At 41.0% G+C, this 16,308-nt stretch overlaps 1 protein-coding gene across 1 annotated transcript in view; it reads left to right on the top strand.

Annotated features, from left to right (window-relative positions):
* The window catches only part of nbas (NBAS subunit of NRZ tethering complex), a 281,527-nt gene that overhangs the window by 131,336 nt on the left and 133,883 nt on the right, over positions 1-16,308 (top strand). The window contains exons 40-41 of the mRNA XM_050057998.1: positions 1,796-1,872; positions 4,693-4,830. Coding sequence (XP_049913955.1) covers positions 1,796-1,872; positions 4,693-4,830 — 215 coding nt within the window. The remainder of the gene's footprint in view (positions 1-1,795; positions 1,873-4,692; positions 4,831-16,308) is intronic.

Raw genomic sequence — 16,308 nt, 5'->3', positions numbered from 1 at the left:
GCAGGATAACGCATCATGTCACAAAGCTCAGATCATCTCAAACTGGTTTCTTGAACATGACAATGAGTTCACTGTACTCCAATGGCCTCCACAGTCACCAGATCTCAGTCCAATAGAGCACCTTTGGGATGTGGTGGAACGGGGGATTCTCATCATGGATGTGCAGCCGACAAATCTGCAGCAACTATGTGATGCTATCATGTCAATATGGACCAAAATCTCTAAGGAATGTTTCCAGCACCTTGTTGAATCTATAACACTAAGAATTACGGCAGTTCTAAAGGCAAAAGGGGTCCAACCTGGTACTAGAATGGTGTACCTAATAAAGTTGTCCTGTGTGTGTACATCAACACATCAAAATCTTGAATCCACATAAACTAGTACAACCCGTTCAAAGTGGGTCTTCAGGGATCAGTGATAAATTATAAATCATATTGAATCTAAATGTTTTTAATAAAGGAGTATGTGTTTAAGTACATGAGATTTACTGTGGTGTTGGATTGGGTTTTAGGAAAAGTGGAATTTCACTAGCACTGATATGAGCTACTAAATTTCTGGTGTCATGACACGTCTCATTAATGCATACCATCGTCCACATAATAAATAGAAGAGCAAATCACAGCTGCAGAAAATAAAAACTGCATATGGGGTCGACACAGCTCGAGGAAATGTTTGGACGACTGTAAAAACAGTTTGGGTTCTCATTGTGAGGTTAAAGCTTGGCAGTGTGTAGGATAATTGGCAGCAGCGTTTCTAAAGTTTCAGCTTGATTCGTGTCCATTGGCACACATTTTTATCTTCTTCTGTTTGTACAAAACAGTTAGATACATAAATTTAAGTACATTATGACAGTACGTCCTTCAGAAAATGCTTATTCTGAGGAAAGCCCCGGCTCTGCAGTTGTTAAATCCAGACTGAAAACCTTGTCCTCAAGCGCTTTAAACTAAATGTTTTTAAGAACCAAGGACTTATTATTGCTGTATTATCATTAATAGACATATTTTAAATCTTTTTTATTTATTCATGCTCATCTTTTATTCTTTTATCGTTCTTATTTTGCTCTTTTAAATTGTATTAACTTCAAATTGTGTTGTTTTAACTTTAAATCAAGTTGCTCTGTGGTGTTGTGTTGTCTGTGCATCACCTCCAAGCTGCCTCTGTGTAAGAAATCTGCTTCATAAATAAAACTGCCTGCTCACAGTCGACCTGCACGACCAGATCAGTGGTTCAAACAGACCATTTAAAGATCATTTGCATTTCTTATAATCAAACCCCTCTGCCTGTCTCCGCCGTCAGTATGCAGAGGCTAATTTGGCATTCAGAGGATTCGACTTTAAAGTGCACTTAGATGAAGTTTGGACTCATCTGGAGAGCACTTATTAGAAGTGGGCATGTACTTACTGTTTGAATAATGAATACTCCCTGTGCAAGAAACCAAACACGTGCACACGCACACACGCAACAAGCATTTTGTACACAGCATATGCAAACACACGCACACAATAGCCCAGCGAGAAGATGGACAGCATCCCAGAACTCTGGGGGTGATTTTTAATGATGCTTCTTGACTTAGTCTCCCCTCTTTCCTTCTCATCTCCCCTCTATTTTTACCTTCCCTCTCCTTTGTCTGGCCCACAGAGAGGTGTATTCTGACAGCCACTGTCGTCTGTATTCAACAAACGTGGGATGAAACTCGTCCAAGAGGGGAGGGTTGGTTGTTAATCCTCAGTGCTTTAGTTAAAGTCTTTTCTTCCCCCTCTCCTCTCCATCCCTCCATCCCTCCATCCTTTTCCAGTTTTGCTGCAGCTGGCCAACGATGCATTTCCCAGGGACATGATGCTGGCTCTGTCCTACTTACTGGCCCTGCCTCAGGTAAGGTGGACACACAGTCACACACACAGAGTTTTATTTTAGACGCACACAAACAGACTCTGGTAATAGAAGCGTGTATTTTCGTGGGAGTCTGGGAAATGGCTGAGTGAATCCGTATCCTCTACTGATCCCTTACCTTTCTACATGAGCTGCTGTGTTAGACTGTTTGCATCATCAGTGCGTCAAATGAAAGTTGCACTTTAAAGGCACCAGAGAATGATGTATAGCAGTAACAATACGCATCTCACATAGTTTCATGTCTTCCTCAAGTCAAAAAAACATTCACACATACTGTGAATACTCCCACACAGCAACATGTAGTCCACCATGTCTCTGCTGTCACAGGGGCAGTCACTGTGTTTTGATAGCTGAGAAAATGAAGTGCAAGTAAGAGAAACATACCGTAGTAGTTTGTGTTCAAGCGGAGGTAGTGAGATCCCTCATGAGTCTTAAAGGGACAGTTTACCCCCAAATCAAAAATCCATATTTTTCCTCCTACCTGTGGTGCTATTTATAAGTCTAGATTATTTTGGTGTGAGGTGCAGAGTGTTGGAGATACCGGCCGTAGAGATGTCTGCCTTCTCTCCACTATAATAGAACTAGATGGCACTCAGCTTGTGGTGCACAAAATAGGGCTGGGTGATATGGAGAAAATCAAACAGCACAATACATTTGACCAAATACCTCAATAAAAGTATTGCAACGATATTGTAGGATTGACTATTTATGCCTTCACAAAATATTTACACAGAGATATTTGATAAATAATCGTCAGTAATGAGGATATGATGACTAAGGGGCTGTACACATGCTGTGTTTTTTGCGTCCTCAGATTCATTGTTTCCAATATAGACTAGACAATATAGACGACGGCGTTGCGGCTCATGCGTTCTCAAGTGTCTGTTTTTCAGGGTGCAATGGATAATACCAACTAAGATAAACCGAGTTCAACTTTTGGAGTGCATCAGCACGTGTCATGTGATTTGCTCAACCTCATAGTGTAGCACGATCACCTAAACATCATCAGATGTGTAACAAAGGTGTGGTCCATATAAGAGAACGGTGTACCTGCTCGTTAATCTTAAAGAAGGCCCAAAGTTGGAAACGTCATCAAAATAAAAAAATGCATGTGGAGCCAGAGTGTGTGACACTTGTTTTCTACAATCAGGTCTATTGCCAGTGATCAGCATCTTTTTGGTGTGTGTTACTTTTACATTTTAAATGTGATGAAGTCCAACCAATCACAGCCGACATACAACTTATCATAAATATTCAGTCTGATAAATATGGAAAAGTTGATCATGTTAGTGCAGGGCTACCCAGAGCTTTATATCTGTCCCACAGACGATAGGCCCACACACTTATAAGTAGCTCCTGGAAGAAGATCAGCTCTGCACTTAAGATTTCAGGTTGATAGGCTCACTGTAATGTAATGCAGTCTTTAAAACCTAAAAAGAGACAAGAGTTATAATATTACAGTATCCGAAATCTAAGACAATATCTAGTTTTATTTCACAGTATCGATATAATATTGATATTACTCAGCCCTCGCTCAAAGCACCAAAAAATACGTCTAAAAAACTCAACAGCAATTCTTTTTTTTTTTTTTTTTTTTTTTTACTCAAAATAATCCACAGACCTTGTAAGTAGTTTCATACAAGTAATTAAAATGTATTTATATAGCGCTTTTGGCAGACAAAAAGTGCACAACTAGCAAAACTATTTGCACACACACAAGAAAAAAGAACAATTAACTCTACACAACAACAATACACAAAATTTGAAGATGTACAACTCTGGTACATACAAGTTACCCAAACGTCTGTCTAAACAGGTGTGTCTTTACCTGGCTTTGAAAGAAACCACAGAGTCAGCAGATCGTAAGGGAGCAGGTAGAGCATTCCAAAATTTAGCTGCTCTGGCCATAAAAGCTCGATCACCACCTGTCTTAAAGCGAAGATAGTAGGAACTATCTTCTTTCTACTGAACTACACCTGCCAACCGTATCACCATGCAGAAGGAAGAGTGCATCTACTCATAGAAGAGAGGCTCATGCTCGGGACAGTGCAAGATGTAAACATTAACGGTGTCCTTTTTGGCTGAGCTGAAACGTTAGCTAGCTCAGTGGTGCCAGGTGAGCTAGCTTCTGCGGAGAGGTACGTTTGGTGGGTGTTGTTTGATAGCAAGAAAATAGTTCCTACATGAAACTGCTCACAACAAGATCCGTGGATTATCATGGGTTACTGGGTCATGATTTCTGGAAAGAGACATTGCTGTTGAGCTTTTTAGATGTAGTATTTTGGTACTTTGAGCACCACAAGCTGAGTGCCATCTAGTTTCATTTTATTGGAGAGAAAGCAGACATCTTTACGGCCGATATCTCCAACACTCCAACACCCTGAAAACAGGGCTACAGGAAAAATATGTGTTTTGATCCGGGGGTGATGTGTGTCTTTAATCTGGTGGCTCTGTGTAGGGAAGTCATGGAAGTTGCATGAAAAGTGATACAAAAACTACAGAAACACTTGCTGCGGAGTTGATATCACTGTACGTTTCCTAGAGAGTTAATTAACTCTCTTCAGAGCAGACTGACGGTGGTGACAAACTGTGAGCTCTGCATTGTTTGATACAATGAGCAGGGTGTGTTCACTGAATATCTGTGCTGTTTTGATTTTTCACTGCTTATTTTCGGATATCGTGAACTGGACTGAGGGTTTTTTAAGTTTTGGAAGGAAGTGGAGTTTATTTGAATTTTGCTCATATTTTTTTCTCCCACCAGCAGCGTGCTTTTTTATTCATATCTTCCCTCCATCTCTGCAGGTACTGGATGCCAACAGGTGTTTTGAGAAGCAGTGTCACTCTGCCTTGTCGCTCCAGCTGGCTGCCTACTACTACTCCCTGCAGATCTACTCCCTCCTCATACCTTGCTTCAAGGACAAAAACCACACTCTCTACCAGGTTAGCATGGAATACCAATTATGTGTGTGGGAGGATGCATGAATGGAGGTACTGGATATTATGCTTAGGTGGGAGGTGTCAAAGTCTCCATCCTTATTGCAGTTTCCACTATGAAATTGACATGAATGATGCTTAAGTTTTTAATTCTTTGCATGAAATTATTTTCTTCACCCAAAATGCTGCAAATTTCCAACACAAACCCACAGATAAATTAAACATGACCAAAACAACAAAAAAAGAAGATGTAATAGGATACAGAAAACAAACAGGAAGCATTCATCACAAAAAAAAACATCCAAAAGTTTTGAACTGTGGCTTTAACAGTGGACCCAAAAGATTGATCTGTTTTGAGCAGATGGATTTTGTAGAAGTTTGTTGAAACCTGAGAGGCTCAGTGCAGATTTTTTAGCTCTTTGGTCAAAGCATCTCACAGCCAGAAGCACCGCAGCAAAACACTGCACCACCCATGGAGTTTAAGTCTGTTACATGGTTGCTGGAGGAAGGAGCGGAGCGAAAGCGGGCAGGTGGGTGTGTATGGCGTTTTTACAGAATCACAGAGGTAACAGGAGGCTGAAGCATGGACTCAGGAATCAGGACTCTTTTAGTGTTGATTTGGTTTGTTATAAGGATCTCTTATAGCCAAAGGGGTTATCCTTCCATGAGTCCTCTAAAATAAAAGCATCACTTTAATAGATACAAACAGAAACAAACAATATTTGTACAAGTAAAACACTGAAAACCCACATTTAGCCTCAAAATAACATTAAAACAGCAGGGTACAACAAGTGATACCCCGTACACATCAGAGAACCCATCTGATATACAGGGAACAATATTAAAGCTGACCCAAATGCTTTGAAGCTTAAATCGTTGCCATCAATGTCAAAATCCATTTCAAATGCTTCATTATCCGTCTAACTATCTACCTACCAACCTACCAACCAACCTGCCCAAATCACCTGAAAACTGTAAGTGACATTTTAACTATCTTGCCAAGTCTTCTCGCTAGTTATCATGGCTGATGTGTGACATACGTGCCGACAAAGTGATGAATTATCACATTATTTAAGGTCCATAGCCCGATGTCCTTGTCTCTCTCTCTCAAAGAGAGGCTGAGCTCTGCATTTGAATTCAATTTTACCCATTTTTGATATTAAAACAGTAGAAAATCAGTATGTGGCATTCAATGTTGATATTGCGGGAGCTGCCACAAATAAATCAGTGTATGGGATACACTTCAGGGACAGCTGAATGCAGCAGTAATATACCATAGAATGGAAACCTATATATATACATATATAGGTTTCCATTCTATAGTATATATACATTTTAGTATGTAAATGAGTAAAGTTTCAAGGTCACAAAGTGCTTCAGTGCAATAAAACTGTGAAAAATGAAAACAGTGACTAGTTTATTTATCACTTTTAAATGCAGGATATGATGCTGCTAAATTAAAAGTCAGAGACTAACTTACATGATGTGCATTGCCTTTGTAACTATGCCTCACAGTATACAGTCTCGAGAACTGTATGCGTCAACTTTGACCCATTCTCTAGTGTTATAAAAGTAAACAAAAATTGAAATAAATTGTAATACTTGTATGATCGCAATACTTAAAAATTGCAGTACATGTATCTTTTCATTTCATCATTTTTCCAAGTATCTTGACAGTATCGTATCACAAGATAAGCATATCGTCTCAGCCCTACTTTTCAGTAATTCTGAAACAGTCTTGTTCAGCTCTGTAGAGGAATAAATGAGTGTCATCTGCATAGTGTTGACCCACAGCCCATATTAACCCATTTGAAAATGTCCCTTCAGTAGATAAAGCAGCAATCAGCAATGTCCCTGATCTGTTAACATCTCTTTACGTCTGATATGACATGTGTTAAACCTACTTTCTAACTAGCTTATTTTAGCTAAGCTAAAATGGCTAATAAGCTGCACACAATCTGTATACACATGTTTAACCCCTTACTGATTTCCTTCAAGTTTAGCTTTCAAGCAGTGTTAATTTTGCCAATTTTTCGTCAAGTACCTTTTTTTCCATGACGAAAACAAGACAATGATGCAAGTCCAGTTGCCTACGATATTAGCACTTACGATTACCATGACCTGGATGACTGAGAATCTTCACCGACAAGACGATGATGAGCTAAATGTAGATCTTGATCTGCCTTAATATGCACATTCAGCACATCCAATGCATCAAAACATTGTTTTCTAGTTGGAGCCGCGCCTCGTTTTCAAACTGTATGGTTTGACTAAAATGAACAATGACAGCAATATAGTCCACGATGAGCAGCGCTAAAATCAACCTGCGTAGTTGTCCCTCCATTGTGACATTAGAAAGTGTCACATTTATCTTGCAAGTGTACTCTTCTTCAACGTTTGCTTTACTTCCTGGATTTCTCCCACATGGAAATTCTGACCAATCAAGAGCAGCTTTCTCACACAAGGCATTTGATCTGGTCCGCTTGTAAATGCTGCCGTGAGAACACGAACCAACTTTAGGCAGTTATACAACTTTGGAACAAAGTTAGTCCCTGATTCAGACCAAAGCAAGTGAACTATTGATCTGAAAGCATTTCATTTTTATTTTAGTGTGGTTTAAAAAATACATTTTAATAACTTTTTTGAATTTCAAATGCTAAACTCAAAGAGCATTGTCTGTGGCAAAGTGGGAATACGAAAGGCAAACAAATTGAACACAATCAGTCATGATAATGGAAGAAACTGGGATAACGCCCAGGTTGAAAATAACTGTAATTATCCTTTTACTCATCAGCACAGTAATCCACTTACTTATGCTTTAATCCAAAAGCAGCCCTGGAATTTGTGTCGGCGCTTCTGTTTGTGAATGACTTTGCACATGTATCTGTGTGAAATTGATTTTATTTCCCTAGATGTCTTAATTATAGCAGCCAGACATATTGAATAATTGACTGTCTCTCAGACTCTTCGGATTATATGAAATGTGACCATGTGCAAATTGCATATTAAATGCATTTGTCGGATAATGTGGCGTGCTAATGTCACATGTTGTTTCTGAAACAATGCAGTCACAACAGGTCACATTGCTGTGTGTTCCTTTTCTTCTTACAAAGTGAGAAAAACTCAGAAAACAAGACCAGAACAAGAGATCAGAATATATAAGTGGGACGGGGAGGAAGAAGAAGAGGAGAGTGGCGGCAGGGGTGTCTTGGTGGAGAATAAGAGAAGAAATGGTTCTGACCTTTTCCTTGAGTGGACTGCAGCTCTCATGGGTTTTAGCCCAGGTGGAAGGAGGGAAGGTAAAAATGTTGAAATAAAAGAGCGGAAGAGGGAAAGAGGCCAGCAGAAGAAGTGGATAAGTGTGTCCCAGTTGACATTCAAGGTCAGGACTGCGCACAACAACACTTCGCTTGCACACTCCCACTCACACATCAACAAGTTATACTCAACACTACTCATCCCTGCACATGCTCTCCGCAACCTAATGGCAGTAATCACTCCCCAACCCCTCTGCCTAAAGTGAAGTTCAAGTCCATTAACTTAAAATATATACAGCTTTTCCTCTTCGGCTCTACACTTTAGCAGTCGTACCTTCGTTTTTAGCTCATTTCTTTCTTTTTTTTAATCTGTCATTTCCTTTGAGTTTTTTCCTCTTTAGTGTGCTCTACCAGAGTGTGTGCTTGTTATCGTTGTGTTCCAGGTCTTGCCTTCACTCAGCTCTTATTGATGAGGTAGTGGCAACTTTTACTCGAACACTGATAGAAGCAAGACAGAGAAAAACCTTTCAACCCTTCTACCCTCGATTCTTCCTCCACATTCACCATCTTTTTTTCGTTTGTACTCCTGGATTTTTCTCTGTGTGCTCCCTATGTTTCCTTCTCCGCTCCCTATTTTTTCCTCCATCAGTTTAATGAACTGCTTTGTTGGCATGACAGTTCTGTTTTTATGTGTCTCCACGCTGCGTCTTTCTGTCCACATTATGTTGCTTTCTCTGCTATCGTTCAGATTCTTTCTCCACCCCCCCATAGGCCTGTCTCGCTCTTGTCAAATCTCGGGCCTCTCCGTCCACAATGCTATCTTGACTCTGCATACTTTATACATTTCTCTTGTGCTTTCTTTAGCTCTCCCGCTTTCTCTTATCTTTTAAGGGCACACATTGTACAGCGTGTGATATTTAATTTCAGATATGTATGACAGGGTGCGCGTATCAAAATTTCTCGCACGTGCCTGCTTTGCGTTGCAAATGAGATCGGAAGGGGGGGAAAGAAAAACATGTAACACACACAAGCATGTGTTTTTATCTTTTTTATTTATGTTCGTGCATGTGGCAATGTTTGCGTGCACGCTTTTGTTTGAGCGTAGTGTGTAACTGTGGGCTGCACATGGAGTGTTAGATCTGTTTCTGTGTGACAGCGGGTGGCGTATTTGTGTGTGTCTGTGTGTGTGTCAAGCTGTCTCCGAGTGTTTCCCGCTCTCCACTTGAAGAGCAGTAACACTGTGTCTCAATAACTCTCACACTCTCACATTCAGTTTTCTTGTCACTATCACATAATTTCATACCTAAGCAATAAGACACCAAACACTCAAGACACTGGAGTCATTTAGTTGTAAATAGGAACACAACTCTCAGAGGGTTTACCGGAGGTGTTTGATGTGTTTTTAAAGCCTCAATCAGCGGCCTGTTTTCTCACTATTCCGTAGATATGAAGGTTTGGGAGCTGGCGCTTCTGCCTGCAAGGAAAACATTGAAACTTAAGGTGATGGAAGCCAGTAATTAAATTAAATGTGCTTCACTTTAAAACCATGTTGTACGGCAGGAATATATGTGATTGAGACAATAAAAACAAAACAGCCATCCCATAAAATGCACAATACATACAAGAAAAATCACATTAAACACACATACGGTACATACATATTTATAAATGTCACGTATGATAAAACTCAGCATCACCCCCCCCAGTGTAAAAACATGTGCTGCTCCGACTCCTGCATTAATTATCACATACCAGAAGTATACAGCGATATGACACATTTACAAATGCATCAGTTATGCTTTTATCTGCTTTATCGAATCAGCACAGCCACGTCTTCACATCACTTGAGCACATGTGAGATCTGTATACCAGGAACCATCTCAGTTTTTTCAATTACCTTGGAAAGGATAGCGTGTCAGATCTCACTATTAAGATGTTATACCTAACATGTTATCGTCAACCGTGCCATTACTATATTTGTTAAGTGAGTGTTAAGAAACAAGACAATTAAAGATTTGCAGTTAACATCACAGTTTGCGCCAAACTATTTTCAGGGTAACAGGAACTGATTTTCAGTAATGAAATGGAACTTGCAGCACCACAGGTTTGAGGCAGAAGCTACAATCCTCTTCACCATAATGTAATTTCCTTACTGCAATTGCCATAAAACTTAAATTAGTAGCCCGGGCTATCCATCCATCCGTCCATTTTCAACACTTTATCCAGGGCCAGGTCATGGGGGCAGCATGCCAAGCAAAGCACTCCAGACATCCCTCTCCCCAGCAGCGCTTTCCAGCTCCTCCTGGGGGACCCCAAGGTGTTCCCAGGCCAGATGAGATATGTAATCCCTCCAACGTGTCCTGGGTCTGCCCCGGGGCCTCCTGCCAGTGGGACGTGCCTTGAACACCTCCAACAAGAGGCGCCCAGGAGGATCCTGATCAGATGCCCGAACCACCTCTACTGACCCCTGTTGACTTGAAGGAGCAGCGGCTCTACTCCGAGCTCCCTCCAGTTGTCCAAGCTCCTTATACCATCTCTAAGGCTGAAGCCAGCCACCCAACAGAGGAAACTCATTTCGGCAGCTTGTATCCAAGACCTCATTCTTTCGGTTACTACCCAGAGCTCATGACCATAGGTGAAGGTTGGGACGTAGATGGACCAGTAAATCGAAAGCTTTGCCTTCTGGCTCAGCTTTCTCTTCACTATGACGGTCTGGCACAGCGCCCTCATCACTCACTGCAGACACTGCGCCAAACTGCCAATCCATCTCACGCTCAATCCTCCCGTCACTCGTGAACAAGATACATTTAATATATATTATCGATGCACAGTATTGGATTTTTTGCCGATAACCGATAACGATCCGATAGCCGATAGTCAAACAATCATACGTGTTTTAAACAAACCTCCAGGTTAGCCAAACATACTTTCAAGAGAAAACAAATGCTGTAAAACTATTTCCCAAGCTGTGTGATTTTAGCATGCCTGTATATATCGACGGCATTAGCTTAGTGCATAAGAATTTGGGTTTGGAACCAGACGGTTGTCAGCTCAAGTCCCCGTCCGGACCAAATATGGAGTGTGGACTGGTAGCTGGAGAGGTGCCACTTTGCCTCCTGGGCACTGCCGAGGTGCTCTTGGCAAGGCACCAAACCCCCATCTGCTTGGGGTACCTGTCCATGGGCAGCACCCTCACTCTGACATCCCTATATTTAATGCATGTATAAGTCCTCCAGGTCTCAGTAATCCATTGATGAGTTCAGTGGCGTCAACACCAATAGGGACCATGGCCACAACTATGAAAATGAACCAAGTCGTTATGAATTAAAAATGATCCTGATTTAATTTAAAACTCTGTCATTATTTTTCTCCAGCCTCTCCTCCTACCTCACCTTAATCCCTTAAATGCTATTTAAATATATTCCCAAATATATACCCAGAACATTAACTCGAGGCTGATTCAGTCACTTTTAGCATATTTATTCAGACGGTGGAAAAAGAAGCCAGTGCTGCCAGAGTCACTCTAATATCTCTCAGCTCTCGCAACATTACATTAATACTTTAGGTGTTGCAGCCTGTTTGCCTGTGTGTATTATTTAATTTTGTAGCTTTTTAAGTGAACTAAAATATCGTCCTTTCAGTCTTGTTAAGTTGTCTCGCATTACTGGTTACAGGAGACTCCAACATGCAGCTTTTTGCCTTCTTGAAGATTCTGCTGCCCACTATTGACTTTCAAGGTCTTTAACTGTTACTTTCCCATCCGATTACTGCTCCCAGGCATGACGGAGCAGAGCCAGGCTCAATGACACGGATGCTGGGTTTCCATTATTCCCCAAGGCATAATGAGCTGATTTCCACTCGCTCGCACTGGAAGTTTTCATTATACCGACTAAAGTGCTCGTTTGCCAAATAGAGGCACTCTTTGCCGTAATTGTTCTGCTGGTGGTGTTTACAGGATATTGCACAATAGCCCATGTTTATGTAAGTGTTAAGTCCTGTTTGCCTGCACTCGTCGATGTTTCAGTGTGTCTGTGCGTGCGTGCTTGGCGTAATTGTTGCTGTGAATGTGCAGCCACTGCACGGCAATGTGCTGAGTAAAGAGATTGAGATTTTCCACTCGACCATTTATCTTCGCCAGCAGTCGCCATTCTCTCACTGGGTATTGATCACTCACACTCTGGGTGCACACACACAGACATGCATTTGAAGCACACACACACACACTTGTGCTGTGGACACACAGAGCATGACTGTAGAGAACATCATGCAGAAAAAGTGCTTAGCTCCTTGAACGTCTCATTACGACATTTCCCTTTGTAATAAAAGCCCATAAATTCTTGTTAGATGTTTTACTTTCAGTCCATATACTCAGATGGAGGCAGTGAATTGGAGAGAATGTTTTCACCTGAATTTGTTTACTGATTCCACCTGAAGGAAATCTAAACAGTGTGGACAGCGTTAAATTTTTCAGACTGGAAAAATAAAGCACAAAGTTTACTGAGGCACTCACCGGACAGAAATTGTATTAGGAGCAAAGATGAAAGCGTTCTCCCTAATAGCACCGAGATCACTTGATAAAACAGCACTTTGCTTACATCTAGTGACATTTTGTTTTGCCTGCGGTCATCGCAGATGTTTTTTTTTTCTCAATTCATGGCCACAACAGGAATCAAGCTGCCGGGTGTGGGAGCTGACCTTGGATGTGCCAGACCACTGCGCCAGCTCCCTGTTGTTGAATTGACTGGAATAATGAGTTAGTCTGAATGACTTCCCCATCATAGAAAAGCACTGCGAACTCAATGACTTCGCTTTCCTCTTTTTGTACAAATTGTGCACTTGTACAAATTGCACCCTTGTACCACAATCATTAGCAGTCTATATTTTACCCACGGGAGCCCTGTAGAGCAGAGTAGCTGCAGAAAGGGCCCTATTAGACAAATATGCACTCTTAATGCACTGTTGCAGTTAACTGGGAAGGTTTGCGACCATGTCGTTTCTGAAGCTTTGATTAGATGCACTGGATTGACTGTGCAAAGTTGGTCCTGCTCCTCTTGCTCATGCCTTTGCAGTCTTCTTGGCAGGCTTGCGTCTCGCTTGTGATCAGTCCCCTTCATGCTGTAGTATGACCCACAGTGCAGCCGAGCCTGTTTATGGAGTGATTATTCCTTTAAAATCTTTGCCCGCTTTCTCTCCCTCGTGCATTCCTCCTAATTATGTGCACATACTGTATACAGCATTTGCAGAATTAGTGCTAATGAGGCCACTGACTGTATAGCTAAGTGTTAGGCATGACATAAACACAACTCATTAAGATCATTACTAGCTTACACTCCAGAGACGGAAGGCATGTCTGCTTTTCTAAAACCTCTATGTGATACTTACCACACAAAGAGAGACGGCGTGTTAAAACATGGTTGTGGTTGTGTGCGTGGCATTCATGATGTGATGATAACACGCACACTGAATAATATTACACAGAGAATGTAACAGATTTAACCCTTTAACACCCAAAAATGAAAACAAATGGACTGTATCTGATTGTTAAACTTTTATAGTGACCATGAATTTAGACAAGGACATATTATATTGTTTGATTGTCAGACTGATGGAAAGTTAGGGAGAAATTGTATTTTTTGCATTATTAGCAGCAAAGCTTTAGGGATTGACTATGTCATTCGGCCCTGACAATCTGTTGCCATGACATTTTTTGGCATTTATGGTCCCTAGAGGTTGATTCCGTCAATGTAGGGTTGGGTATCATTCACATTTAAACCAGTACCAGTACCTGGAATTCGGTTCAACTGTACCTTTTTTGGTATTTCACTCTCTCTGTAATAACAAAAATGTAATATCAGTTTTAAAAAATAAGTCCAAACTCGTAGCTGCTGGGAAAAAGTGAAGGGAGAGTCTGTGGGATTACAAACTGGAGCATAATGTGCTGCTCTCTGGCTCTGTCCAGAGAGCTAGAGAGCAGCTACACCGCCCTGTCTGTCCGGTGTAGCTACACATTTTGTCAAATAAAGACCTGTCTCAATCAGTGGCCTTGTCTGGATGCCAAGCAGTTCATTTTTATAGAAATCCTTTAGCTGTATAAAACCGGATTGTTGATTACCCACTTGAGCTAACATTCGTTAAAGTGGTGTTATCCTCAGGTGCCATGAAACAAGTGTCACAACATAACACATAATAAATATGCTATTCAAAGCCTGGTTTTAATACAAGTAATATTCATACTGGTTTAAATAAACAATTTGATTGTATTACCCGATCTTTGCTGAGCATCAGTTCCGTGTAAAAGGAATTCAAGTCCCGTCCCATGTAGACGCCTGTCCCAAATATAAGCCTGTTAAGTGATTTACGCAAATAATAGCCCCGGCTACTAATTGAAATTTTACGGCACATGCGGTCTAGCCATGAGGAAGGTTTCCACCTGGCTCGGCTGTGTCGCACTGCATTCCCATCACCCTTTTCTGTTCCTTGTACTTACTGCTAATAAGAAAATGTTAGCACGCTAACATGCTTAACTGAGATGGCAAACATGGTAAACGTTACACTAGCTACAAATTGCCATGTTACCGTAGTTATTGTTAACATGTTAGCATCCTGATGTTAGCATTTCTCTCAAAGCAACGCTCTGCCTACAGCCTCACATAGCTGTTAGCATGGCTGCAGGTTTTTCAGCTCTCACAGTAGTGTGGCACACTCCAGCCACATGCAACAGGTTCAGTCACCATTAAGGTAAATACACCCCAGAAGCTGCGTTATGTTAAAAATAGAAATCTTTATTTGTTATAAGAATAGTTCCACTATTAAAATCAGCTTCACGCTGGCAGAACCAGGTTGGTTTGTATTCAACAACACAGTACATCACTCATCCCCACAGTGGGCTAACGGGTCTAAGAAATACATCAGTGCAAGAGGAGTTTACAAACTTTGCCTGAGGCGATCAAGATTGCTGGGGTGGGCAAAACCAAATCAAAACCAAGAAAGAAACAAAGGAAAACACCAAGGCAATGCCTCACTCGTTGCAAACGAAACAAAACAAAAACAAATTAATCCCATCCCACAGATGATTTACCCACCTGCTACAAAGCAATCCCCTGTGTGGATATCCCCCCAATTACTTGTCTGAAACTGCTCGGGAATCTCTACAACACATGTACAAAGTAATGCATACAATAGTATATGTATACAATAGTTCCACTTGGCTACAACAGGACATTCTTTTTGAAAATTACCAAAATGACTGAAGTGACGAGAGCCTGATCTGTCAATTAGAGCTGTCAATTAGAGCTGCCAATCTTCCACCTGTCCAGTAGAGGGCATTCCAACATTACCAGTAAGCATTTGAAACAACAAACAGGTGATAGCTTTCTTGCTAAGTAATAATTAAGCTTAGGTGCTAAGTTAATAACAATCATTTGTCAAATTTAACAAATATTTTCAATCTCACATCGCTTTATTGAAACTTAATTGTGGGCAGCAGTCGCTCAGTACATTGGGACTTGGGTTGGGAAGGGGAGGGTCGTTGGATCAAGTTCCCATTTGGACTAAATATGGAGCATGAACTGGTAGCTAAAGAGGTGACAGCTCACGTCCGGGGCACTGCCAAGGTGCACCCAACAAGGCACCACACGGCCAGCTGCTCGGAGCTGTCCATGGGCAGCCCCCTCGTTCTGACATATCGTGGCGTCCTCTCAGAGTCCTCTAGGGGATTATAAAGTATATCGTCGTCTTCTTCATCTTCTTCACCTTCTTCCTTCAGATGTGACAAAAGCATTTGGTTTGCAGAACATTAGCCAACATATTTATAAAATAATGAAAAATACACATTTGAATAGTAATGTCAGCATTCAATTATTTATTTATTTATTCATTATTTCATTTACATTAGATTCCTGAAAGTTGCTCCAGCGACTGTCAATACATGTTTATGTTTTATAATTTTCATAATACCAGTCTGTGAAAGTTTTTCAAAGTGCCAGCATCTGCAGGCAAAACAGCGGGTGGTAAAAGGGGGGAAAAACACAGTATGATGTAACATTTAGATTTAGCTAATCACAAGAATAAAACTGACTAACTCAAACAGTTACTTCATTAATATTTTATTTCACATATTTTAACCAGGCCGCTCTGGGAAAAGGCAAAAAGGGATTTTTGAAGGGTGCTGCGTTGTGACTGAAATACAATAACACGGGAAATTAAGAGTGAAAATGAGAGAGTGAGC

This window comes from Epinephelus moara, chromosome 12 (assembly GCF_006386435.1).
Source record: "Epinephelus moara isolate mb chromosome 12, YSFRI_EMoa_1.0, whole genome shotgun sequence".
Classification (NCBI taxonomy): domain Eukaryota; kingdom Metazoa; phylum Chordata; class Actinopteri; order Perciformes; family Serranidae; genus Epinephelus; species Epinephelus moara.
Note: the sequence above shows the minus strand (reverse complement) of the source record. Positions and strands in the feature narration are given on the sequence as shown.